The sequence below is a fragment of the Pieris napi genome, chromosome 1 (assembly GCF_905475465.1).
Source record: "Pieris napi chromosome 1, ilPieNapi1.2, whole genome shotgun sequence".
In the NCBI taxonomy this organism is placed as follows: domain Eukaryota; kingdom Metazoa; phylum Arthropoda; class Insecta; order Lepidoptera; family Pieridae; genus Pieris; species Pieris napi.
The window spans coordinates 6416574-6429843 of record NC_062234.1 but is presented as its reverse complement, the minus strand read 5'-3'; the positions used below and the strand labels follow the sequence as shown (position 1 = coordinate 6429843).

Here is a 13270-nt window from a genome sequence, read left to right as displayed (position 1 = left end):
CCACAACTACAATTTACATACGTCAATAGACATTTTCTTGACTCATTGTGGCATCTATAGTCGAATTTTTAATTAGACGAAATCAACTGACGTTTACGGTGTTGTCAGTTTTTAATGAAATAAAAATAGTGTTGTGACAAAGTAAAAACCCCTGAATTAATGATCGGTGATGGCACTAGTCGCCGCGCCGCGCTTTGTAATAAGACGTCAAAAAACTGATTGTAGTTACATAGTACTAGTACCTAACTTATATCAGAGCACTTTTATACAATTTTGAAATAGAAATAATATTATTTTATTGTTTGAAATGATTGACTATTCACACTCATTGTTCATTCATCTGATTGAACAAGAACTGAACGCATCACTATTACTTTAAATATGGCAACATTATTTTACAAAGTGACATTAGCTACTGTCAGTTGGCTTCGTCTAATTAAAAATACGACTATAGACGCCAATCATTGAATTTGTAAATTTTATTTCTATTTACGTAATCCACTGAATAAATACAGCCAAGGAAACCCAAAGTTGAGACACTGTATTCTATTAACATACTTGTAGGGAAACTCAAGGTTTTTCCTTCTACAAAGCTACGAGTAGCGTCCATAGTAACTTCTTGTATTTTTTTTACTACCGCTTTTTGGTACGTAAAATGAACTACTATGCCAATTTAGATAACTAACCTCCACTGGCCCGTAACGCGATCTCCAGAAAACCTCGGATGTGGGTACAACCACGAAACTTCTCAGCTGATGCGACGCTATCAATTTTCCCTCCTTCGCAGTCCTGTTTACATCCAGTGACCGGACACGGCTTACATAGTGAATTGTGCGGCTCCCCTGTCTGACACCACGACACGCTATATTATAATTGAGAATAAAGCAATATTCTTCGGCATTATAGGAAGATCTGCTCTTGGGACTGTTTAAAAATTTATATTGTACTAGCAGACCGGCCAAGCGTTGCTGTGGCTAAGGTTTTAGTTATATTACATAGTAGTAACCTATTCGGGGGAAACGGTAGGAGAACACCAGTCATGGGGACCACCATGCTTTTTTGGTGGTAATGCCATTAAATTGTAGCTTATGTGAACCGTTGGTACTTTCAACACAGCGCCATCTGTTAGAATTGTGACTATCAAATAATAAACAGATATTTTGCAATAAAATAATATTGCGGGTATAAATTGAGATGTAAGCTATCCTATCTTTTAAGTTAGATCAAACTGCACACGGTGTACAAATTTGAATGAAATCGGTTCGGTAGTTTAGGAGTCCATAGCGGACAAACAACGTGACACGTAATTTATATATATTAAGATAATAAATTGCTAAATTTATGGTTTAGATTTTGATTATCCTATTCTCATACGTTTCATTAAATGCTAATGCTTAATTTGGAGGAATAATGAACTTATTTCGAAAGTTAATAGCTATTTTACGGGTAAATAACACGGTATGAAGAATTAATTTCGACCTCATAAATTATTTAAATGAGCAAAAGTTAAATGCTTTTCATTAGAAGATAATTACGTAATTAAGCATCTAATTAAAACCTTTATTAAATTAATTACATTAACGTTTGTAAAGAAAGAATAACATTTATTGCCAAGAATTATGGATGTAACTTCCGTAAAAAATCGTATCATAATATTTATACACAATGAATCTTTTTATCATTTTCATAATCGTGCAGATAATAAAAATGTTATTATATTATAACGCATACAAGGCTGCGTGTTTTAAATACTTAAAAAGAAAACCATTGTGACTTAATGATTCATTATTTAGGTTTTTATTATATGCACGTGGTGCCATCTAGTGGCATAAAAGGAGTAACGACTAATAAAATTAATGATCATTAGGAAAGCATTTAAATTGATACACAAATAAACTATTGACGCTAAAAAAGAGTGGGGAACTTTATATCACTATCAATAAGTAATTCGATAACACGCCGATTAAAGAAATTCGTAAAAAAATATTGAAATTTTTCATAATTATATTGATTACATAAAGGCAAATATACGAGAATATATTACATATAGACTAGATGAAAGAATGTTTATTGATCATAGTTACTAGTATTTATTAGTACTTCAAATAAATTGACATGCGGGTATTAGTTTTGCTCCAGTAGCACGAAGAAAATCGTTGATAGCTCTTACATGTAGTACAATCATTACTTGTTTATGTTAATTACTGGGTTATAATACATATATATAACTTTAGTGCCCACAATTTTAGTACAATACTATTATAAACTCTTCTTTTGATAAACTATGAATACAGTCAAAATCTATTATAACGACATCGAAGGGACTACTCATATTTGGTCGTAAAAATCGATAGTCGTAACAGTGTAGTAGCCAGTAGTGTTATTAAGTAACTAATATATACTTATTATTGAATGTGTGATTAATATACTCATGTATAAAATAAAACCACATTTTATTTATTTCACATGAAAGTTACAATAAAAAGACATTACGTACATATAATTATCATTTGTGTACATTAACAAAATTTTTTTTTTAATTTTTTTTTAAGGCCTGTTAGAATTAAGCCGGGACCTTTGATTTTGGTCAATATAACCGGTATGTTGTTCAAAATAAAACGATGTCGTCGTAAACGGTTTTGACTGTGTAATAATAATAAATAACTTTGTGTTAGATATAAGATGATATACATTAAGACATGCATTGTAAAATTGTTTTTTTTTAAATTTTAACAGATTCATGTATTACCTCCATATACCCGCTGGGACACGTGTAAACACATTTGTTGTTGTCCAATATCTTGTATGCCTTGATATTTGGCTGGCTTCGACCATCCATGGCTTGTGGGATTGGCATAGACCGGCATTCTTCCTCTGATACGCAACGTCGCGCCAACTGTTAATACATTTTTTTGTTGAACAACATTATTGGCCATTGCGAAGAAACATTTCTATATACGTCCAAACGGAAATATTTAATTACTCAGGAATTAAACCCAGTACTGATTACTGGGTATAAACCGAGCATTTTATAAAGCGGCGCGGCAATTTTTATTAAGTCAGAGCTAAAGAGTAATGGCCTCTTTTCCATAGTAAATGTATTTGTTGGGTCATATATACCAAAATTACTAATGAGAACACAAAGTATCGATTATAGCAAAAGTAAAGTTTATAAGCAAATATATAATAAGACTAGCTGATCCGGCAAACATCGTTTTGCCATGTTTATCATTTATAATAAAAAATAGGGGTTAATCGTAGAGGGGTGAAAATTAGGGGTTGTATGTATTTTTTAATACTGTATCATAAAAAAATAATCTAAAATTTTAAAAAAGAAATAGTTGACTACCCTTAACATTTAGGAGGATGAAAAATAGATGTTGTCCGATTCTCAGACATACTCAATATGCACACAAAATTTCATGAGAATCGGTCTAGCCGTTTCGGAGGAGTTTAACCACAAACACCGCGACACGAGAATTTTATATATATTAGATAGAAACGTTTGTTTTAATTAAAAAGGTCACTTTTATGAAAAATATTTCATTAATTATAAATACTATCTCTCTATCTCTTGAACTCACCTACTGAAAGATGACAAATCTTTACTATATACAAAGACACCTATAAAAATCTTCTAAGTTTCATAACACTTCAATCAGGCAATTACAAATATAAGAAATACCTGATAGGTGTTTGCAGGACACCGTTCTACGCAGGTTCGTTCTGCACCATAACGAAAAGAGAAATTCGCACAAACGTGACAGTCGCTTGGCTGGGGTCCATCACAACCGCCCAGACAGGTCGCGTTGCAGCAGGTTCCATTTTCAGTACAAGCCCGCTCCCCACAAGAGCTGGGGCACTCTGAAAGAATTATTTAACACTTTGAACCACTTGCTCAAGATGCTTCGTGTCTGGCTTGTAAAGTAAAACAAATGTGCTCATTTTGCCCATACGGAAATACCACTTGGTTAATGAAAATTTTGCCATACAAACTTTAAAGCTTAAAGCTAAATCAAAACTTCCGGCAAGTCACGTAATAAAATAAATTTCGGTCGTATTTAAATGAATATAATTTTAATGAATTCTACGATTCAAATTAAATTCAAGATTATTATCGCTATTTAAATACACATATTTAAACGATGCATTTGTTTTGACACTATTAAGTTAACTCTCGGGACATGAATTAATACGTGACCCTAATATAATTCAAATTACATTAACATTCATGCCGTCGGATTATACAAATATATTCACCGAAAAGTTCCACCCTAATGCTTGTAACTTACAATAAACATCACGAAAGTCCGCATAAAACAACATTTTTATGTACCATTTGAACACACGTAGAAATTTTATTAAAAGGGAATTGGGTATTGCCCGTGTCTGATACGAAACAAGTTGAATAAAGTGGCTTTCATAAAAAATAATAACACTAGTCGATTAGGTGTGGACGAATGATGAGAAATAAATTATGAGAGCACAGCTGTTCGTAGAGTTAAAATTCAATCCTTAGTACCATTTAGAAGGTTAATTGACCAAAGTACGAAACATCAGGTGGTACATGGCAGAGAGTGGCACAGTGCCGACAGAAATGGCGGAATTTAGAGGCGGCCTATGACAAAAATGGGCACACAGATATCTAGGAATTAATGGATGATAGAAATATTAGTCTATTTAAATGTAAAGTATCTGAAATATACAACCTCTTTAGGTCTTGGCCTCAGATTTCTGAATCTTATGATCATTTTTTAATCTAATAGGCAAGTAGGTGATCAGCCTCCAGTGCATGACACACGCCGTCGACTTATTGGGTCTAAGACATGTCAGTTTCCTCGCGATGTTTTCCTTCACCGTTCGAGCGGATGTTAAATGCGCACATAGAAAGAAAGTCCATTGGTGCACAGCCGGGGATCGAAGCTACAACCTGAGGTATGAGAGTCGCACGCTGAAGCCACTAGGCCAACACTGCTCTGAAGCGTTTATAGCTTTTTATAAGAGTCAATTATACCTCTCCTTTGACAATATTTTTCATCCCAACAGAGAAGATGGCCCGATGGATCTGCAGGACATTGCAAGTGTTGCTGTCTATGGTCTTCTAACCGACTTTGTGCGTTGGGGCATAGTCCACACAGGCGAGTGTCGTAGTTCGACTGCAAAGCAAGTTTATTAAATATTAGAAAAACAAAACACGACAAAGCAGTCACTTCATAACGACGCACATTTATTGTTATTTCAAAACAATTCAATTCTTGGATTCATGTTCAACATTCCTTGGTAATCATGGAAAACATCTTTAAGAGCATGTTCAAACATTAAATTGAAGTGGCTATAAATTCATATCAATAACGTATTACGAGAAAACAGCATTCCTCGTATATTATTGATGTGTGAATAACACGCCGCGTACGTGCATAAAGTATTCGAAACGGAACTTACAACAAAGTGATCCCACGGTCCGATCAAACAAGTTTGGTTGGGCGCATTATTGTGCGAGATACTCGCGATATATGGTTATATCATAACAGTTTCGAATTCATTGTAAATAAAAAATAAATAATAGTTTAAAAAAACTAGAACACACGCTTTTAAAGCACATCAAACTAAAAAGTGAAAAATAATTCCTAATTTAGGCTGAAAATGGTAATGAACAAAAAATACTCGTATTATTGTGAAAAAGGGTGTTTTACTCGATACAGAGCGCCGGATGAATTATTTTTCACTTTTTAGTTTGATGTGCTTTAAAAGTGTGTGTTCTAGTTTTTTTAAACTATTATTTATTTTTAAGTTAATTTCTTTTTATTTTTTTTTTCGGATTTATATTGCATTGTCATTGATCTTTGACAGGTGCGCAAAGTTTGAATTAAATCTGTCCGTTAAAAGTGGGTCAAAATCGAGTCCGAAGGATACATACATACAGGTGAAGCTAATATAAAGCGTATAAAAATGACATCCGAAGTAATTTTTTATACATATAGCATATATGTAGTTTATTTTGCCAAACAACGATAATCTACTATATAAAAATAAGTCGGGTTTTCCTTCCTGACGCTATAACTCCAGAACGCACGAACCGATTTCCACGGTTTTGCATTCGTTGGAAAGGTCTCGGGCTCCGTGAGGTTTATAGCAGAAAATTTCAACAGAAAAGCGGGATCACCAAACGAAATGTTACATAAAACGAAGCCATCTGGTGGCGAAACGGAGTTCGCCGTAGTTGCCTATAAATATTTTTACTTTGTATGTTTATATATTAACACTACTAATATAATTTGGTAATTACCCTGATAATATTATTACTTCCGTCGATCACTATTTTTGACCAATCAATAGTGTTTATGTAGCAGAGTCTATCATTATTCTGAATCCGGACCGCTCCTCTCTCTATCCGAGTAAGAGAACGAAGACCCAAGGACTGTAAAACGTAATTGTCATTAATAAATGTAGAATAATGTACCTGTCATAATTGTCTCATTACACAAATTACCCATAATTAAAATCACACAAAGATATAATAAAAAATTATAAGATATAATATTAAATATTAAAAAATAAATGACCCGCTATCTTCTGTATGTAACAAATAGTCTAATTTCAAAGTAAATAATATTTAGATGTTATAATAGAAAACAATTAAGAGATACATAGTTCAATTGAAGAACATACCTCAAGACCTTCATTATCAAAGATGACGAGGGCATAGTCCTTGAACAGCTGCAGGCCTCGTATCACGGCGAGATTAGGAAACAGTTCACCAAGATTCCGTACGCCCCGTAATCTGAAACAAAAGGTTTAAAACAAATTGCTCGTCTACTTTCAGTATTTCTACTACGAAAATGCAATGAATATAATTGGTGGTTTAGGAACTTTATAGGCAATGAAGTCCAGATTATCAACCCTGAGTTCGAGCGATCGAACCCTGGTTGTGCACCAATGTCTATGTGTGCGATAAATAGTACAGCCCTGCGATTCTGTAACTCACTTTTCGAACTCACACAGCAGTTTTCGCATCGGCGGTCGCTCTCAAATCAGTCGTGAAGCAGTCATTTTATGAATTGGCATTCTGATAAACAATAAACTACAAGCTCCCACCTTTTCAGAATGCCAAATCATAAAATTACTGCTTCACGACTGATTTGAGAGCGACCGCCGATGCGAAAACCGCTGTGTGAGTTCGAAAAGTGAGTTACAGAATCGCAGGGCTGATATATGAAATACCAACAAGTCAACAAGACAAGTATAGTCAGAAATGGTATTAGCGTAATAAAACGTTGGCTGATACTGTAGTAGCGCGCGTATTTTATAACCAATCATTTAACCCTAGATAATTTACTAAGATCTCGAAGGCAATTAAGGCAGGGTCGTCCACAGTCAGGACATTAGAGGACACAAGGGACAGACTGTTTTGGTGTCACCTATTTTCTTTATATATTCAACCTATTTTGTCTATCAACCAGAAACAAGTAATAATTAAGTCGCCGGGTCACGAGTAGAGTATAGAATATTTTAAGATTTTTTGGGTAATATTAGTTTCATTATACCAAATTTCCGAGTCCAATATCCAATTGCTAAGTCATAAATTACTATAATACTATATTAATGTCGATTTTCATAATTATGCTGAAAGCACACATAGAAAAATCTACGATTCATCACAAAAGGACGCGTTTTATATTTCATTGAAAATGCACATACAACTGAAATACTAAGAACTGGTAGCACCTACAATCGTGCACGTGTAACAAACAAAAACAAGTTACAATTACCACAATTTATAACCGCTTACATTCTAGTGAAGTTATCAAAAGAAGTGTAATTCGCCTACGGTGAGATATTGATATTAGAAAATTTAATATACAAATTGGAATTATAACCGCATTGTCATAATGATGATGCAAAATTAAAGTTCCGATCCGATAAATGTAATTGCGATGTTTTGAGGTTAGTTTTGTTTTTTTCTTACTGGGAACACAGTACATAGTATTCGAAAGATAAACATTATGTTAGATGCCCTGTATTACTAGATCTTTCATAGTTTGTTTACCTATATATCAATATGTATCCGGTGACTTCGCGTAGATTCGGAAATGTGTAATTTGCGAATGATAGCGGCGTGGCGCGCTCCATAAGAACTATGTTAAGGTGACCCTCAATCACTCGGCAGTCCTGCAGCTTCTGCATGTGATCTGGGTTATTGCGGATGTCTATCGAAGGACATACTGAAACAAAAAAAAATATGTTATACTTTTAACAATTACCGCAATCTATATATATATATATGGGCCTTTCTCTACTAACTGGAAACTTGTCTATTGACAGTTGTCCCAACCCTATTCTTCTAGAAAATTAAAAATATAATACGTTTAGTCGATAGATAGTTATAATATAAATACATATAAACAAGAAACCATTGTAATTTTCCCTTATTTTTCGAATTATAGGCAATTTAGTAAAAAAATGCGCCAGAGGACTGTTTTGCCACCCAGAGGACTGTTTTTTTCACCCAGATAACAGTTTATATCAAAGTTTATATGAAGAAAAACACAATATTAATTAATAGATGTAATCAAATATATTCTCTTCTTTATTGAATACTGTATCACATACAGAATTTAAAGATTTATATTTATCAGGAACAAATTGCGAGCTTAGCTCTCTAAGTAAAGAATTAAAATAATTATAATCAAAATTAAGCTTAGGTATTACTAAGAATCAGCCTTGTTTACTTATCAATGCAGACTTATTTCTCAAAAACAGGTACAGGTATATTAAAATAATAAAATATTCGTTTCCCTTTTAGGGCAGTATCTGGGTTTGGCAACTTATTTTATACTTGTTCAAAGGGCACATCAGAAACATCATTTTCATCGATTTTGAAAGTGTCCCCTATGTCATCACAAATTTTTAAGAAGGTCACTGTTAGTTCGCCTTCTTTCGTGTCTATCTTATTAATTACTGCAGCATAACAGTATTCAGTGTTTCTTACTAGAAACTTAACCAAGACGTAATCACCGATGCTGTAATTCTGTTGGTTGATTGAACTAGATCCAGCCAGTGTAGCGTCGTCGTTGGTCTCCATTGTGGAATCCTGTGAGTTGTCAATGTTTTCATTTTCATCATTCATTTGTCATGTACATATCTGTATGTACACAGACTCTGAAAATGAAACATAATGTGCCCATATAGCAGCTGGTGAGTGTGTGAGATTTTTGGAAACGGTACAATAAGACTTGATAGAGTTTTTGGTATACACTACCACAGTATGAAGACTTAGCTGAAGTCTCGACCCTCCAAAATGAAATGCTTGTATTTCTTGACCGTATTTAGAACAATAATTTTCTGAAGAATCCATATGTATGATTGCGTCTTCGTCGGTAAGGTTTTGTTTGTATTTCTTGATAGCATTGTATTGATGGGTAATGTTTCTCTCGTGTTGATAATAGGCTTCCAAATCCTCGTGCAGCTCTTCTATTAGTTCTCGAGGGCGAACCGTGAACGTTTTCTTTACGTATTTGGTAAGTGTTCGAGCATTCTTGGTCTTGGGGTCGTTGTAAGTTTGTTTCTCAGATATCCATTTTTTGATATCTGATATCTTAATCTTTCTGCAATTCGTTTCTGCTCTTTTATTTCTTCTTTGGTTTTAAGTGTCTTCTTTGGTGGCATTCCGGCTATAACCAATTAAAAAAAAACCGTAAGGGTTTAAAAACTTCCAAAACCCATAATAATAGAAAACAAAAGACCTGAATTAGCGTGACAAGCCAATGTAAGAAAGAAAGAGGCTATCGGCAACCAGTAGGTTAGTGCAGACTATAAAGAATATTAATAAAATACACGGACGTCAAATAAAACAGTCCTCTGTCACATTGAACAGTCCTCTGTGTTATAAATTTCCAGAGGACTGTTCCACAGAGGACTGTTATTTTTACGTAAAAATGGCATATTACGTATCAGTTTTTCATATTACTTCATAACAAAGAAACAGCTACAAATGATCACAATGAGCAATTTTCTTGTTAAATAAATATAATTATAACACATAAAACACCGTAAAAAATACTTACCAGAGGAATGTTCTCTCAACCCTACAGAGACGTGGCTGCCACACAGAAGAGGAGTTGTTACTCCGTAAAATGGCGGCGACTTGTTTAGCAAGGCGACCGAGTAAACTTCACACTGTTAACTTTCCGTTTCACTCGAAATGTAGCCACAATAGTATTTAATATTTTTGTGGCGCGATATTGAAATTGTGACAGAGGACTGTTCAAAAAATGTTTGGACAAAATTCGAACACTAGTTTTTAGTACTTAAAAATTATCTTAAATTATAATGGTTTTTTCTTAACATGCATTCAATATTCTTTATGTTCATAGAGTTATAAGATTTTACATTTTTAAATACTACTAATAATAACCGAACCGAATCATACTCGATCCGGAATTAGGACACGACAGAGGACTGTTTTTAGTGGCTTTTAGACCAAATTTATGAAATTATTATGATTCTAAATTATTTATTAAGCTTGGTTACTTAATTAACAGGTTATATATTATGAGTTTTAATAAATAAAACTATGCATTTATATAGCTAAAGTAAAAAAAAATGCTTGGACCATGATTTTCCTGTTAGTAGAGAAAGGCCCATATATATATATATATATATATATATATATATATAAATGTTATGATGGTTTGTGTACGCTTTAAAAGCCCTGAAATTTTAGCACGATATATAATCCGCATCAAGGATTGTTTTTATCTATTTTTTTTTCCACAAGTATTGCAAAATTAAACTTATATGAAATGCATTCTGTGTTTTGTTTCTCATTTCTCAACCATTCAATCACAATGTGTGTGTGGGTACAGCTAGTAACTTATATAAATAAGAGACAAAATGTCCGGATTTCATTTACAAGCCTTTTTAAGGACAGGACTACGATATTTTTAATTTATCAGCTAATTCTGATCTAATTCCTACCTAGAATACTTTAATTCATTGTAATTAATCTGTTATTGTTTCTCAACACTAGTAATTGACGATCTCCCACAGAGCTATACCACCACATGGAACGATAACGCTGTGAATTAATGTGAAAGTTATAAATTACTGTTTATGATATTTTGGCCAGTTGTCATACAAAATAGAGCAGTATTGGCCTAGTGACTTCAGCTTGCGACTCTCATCCCTGAGGTCGATTCTCGGCTTGCAATGGACTTTCTATGTGCACATATGTACGGTGTGGAGATTTACTTCTACGGTAAGACTTGATTACAATTTACAGTACATTTTAGAAAGAAGTGTTTTACATTAGTGCGTCTATATTCAATAATCATCTTTATTTAGCTTCCTAAACTTTATTTTATAAATTATGTGAACAAAACAAAAATTACCGAATAAAATGTACCTACCTAATGTGAAATTATAAAATGATAATGCAACATGTAAATGTAATTTCATAAAAACAAATTATGCCGTGTTTAATATTTAATTAGTATATTTGGAAAATTTAATATAGTAAATCTAGTTGCACACGAATTGTATTGTAACGTCACGCCGTAGTACTATCGCCGTACTACAATTTACGACTGCACACACGGCTTACGTAAGTAGGTACATACTCAATAACCAGTCCTCGTGCATAACAATAAAGAACGCTCGCATATTATTATCTTTAACATTATATTTTCATAAGCACATTCTATTTGAGACTATACATGTATAATAATATTATCTATAATTCTAAGAATTTACAATTTTATACGATAAACGAATGTTGTTTTAAAATGTATAAATATTTATTCCTAGCGACTGACTCCAATGCTTATGTGTGCGTTTTGCGTAGAAAATGAATATGCTACTGCTATTTGCTATTTGGATATACAAGGGAACAATACTTTTAGAATTATTAATTTGATTTATTTAGAGTTCTGAAGGTTAAAAGCAATTGCGTTGTTACATTACGATAGCGGCTACGCAGTAACACCCATAACATTCAGTACGCACGCGCAAGAAACTGCAAACAACGTACCTATATAATATCAAGAAACTATGATGTAATATCAGGCAAAACCAGATTCAATTAGAATATTTAATAATAAAACTATGATTAAATACAAAATTCAATTTATACTTATATTCAGTATAAAACAATAAGATTGTTTGCTAATTCGAATTTCGAAAATGAATGAGTTAAACTTTGGGCCAAGGTTAAAGAATGCGACAGAATGATTGTGAATGAATCGTGAACATCAATACGGTAACATCACTGCGTAGTTGTTTAATGTTTTACCATATGAATACTTAATCAGACAGGAAAGGAATTAACCATTCGTTCTGTTATTCAACATTTCAATGGTTAAACAAATATGAATGTTTATGAACATAATTGGTGTAAACTGGTCAGATGGAGCGTCAACCGGCCAACATTTGTGAAAGCGATGAACAATATCGAACTGTTCGGATAGTACGTCAAGGTGCAGTGGGTGCATTGTAATGCAAATGAACTCTACCGAAGGGCGAAGCCCCCTCCTCCGTCCACAACCTATCCCCGACCCCGCGTCTCAAGCACTACGGATATTTATAGCGCGGAATGTTATTGTACTCTATATAGGTGGTAATGACGTAATTAGTCATTTACTCTATCAGATTTCCATAAGACACTTATAACTCATGATAAAATAAAGTTGCACAGCAGTTTAATCATGTTTACGTTCATTATCGTATTGTTTTTTTTAATAAATTTACGCTAGTCGAACATCCATTATGATTAATAAATGATCTGCGAAGATTTCAAGAGAAACTCGAACACGTATAAAAAAAGTGTGAGCGACAAATAATTACTATAAATAGGCCATGATATTTTCTCTTTCTAAATTGTATACGTATTAATAAAGGGTTTTGGGTCATTCGCATCATGTCTCGACGTAGTATATGGAACGTATAATGCAACGCGCATTTGTGCAAACACTTGGCGTACTGATGGCGCAGCACAAGCACAGCGATGCATTTCCTATGGCGTCATTGTAGAGAATAAGAGATTCAATGAAACAACTGAATGCCAAAAGTATAATTTTATGAATGTTACTAATTAAGTTATAACAACGTGATAAACATATTGTCGACGAAATTAGCCGTACATATGAATCGTTCTTAATTAATCTTGTTTTTGCACGTTATCGCAGAGATTTATAGTTAGCAAGTCTTTAATTAAATCAGAATAAACAATTTTTAAATTTAATACAAAGTAAAGTGAATTCACCTTGTTTTTATG

The 13270-nt window shown here is 33.4% G+C and overlaps 1 protein-coding gene across 5 annotated transcripts in view; it reads right to left on the bottom strand.

The window, feature by feature from the left end:
* Nucleotides 1-13270, bottom strand: part of LOC125050653 (insulin-like receptor) — a 54470-nt gene that overhangs the window by 17877 nt on the left and 23323 nt on the right. For all 5 annotated transcript variants that reach the window (XM_047650629.1, XM_047650645.1, XM_047650638.1 and 2 more), the window contains exons 3-9: nt 8048-8222; nt 6670-6781; nt 6287-6418; nt 5015-5156; nt 3686-3864; nt 2750-2896; nt 687-846 (exon numbers count right to left, since the gene is read on the bottom strand). In XM_047650629.1, coding sequence (XP_047506585.1) covers nt 687-846; nt 2750-2896; nt 3686-3864; nt 5015-5156; nt 6287-6418; nt 6670-6781; nt 8048-8222 — 1047 coding nt within the window. The remainder of the gene's footprint in view (nt 1-686; nt 847-2749; nt 2897-3685; nt 3865-5014; nt 5157-6286; nt 6419-6669; nt 6782-8047; nt 8223-13270) is intronic.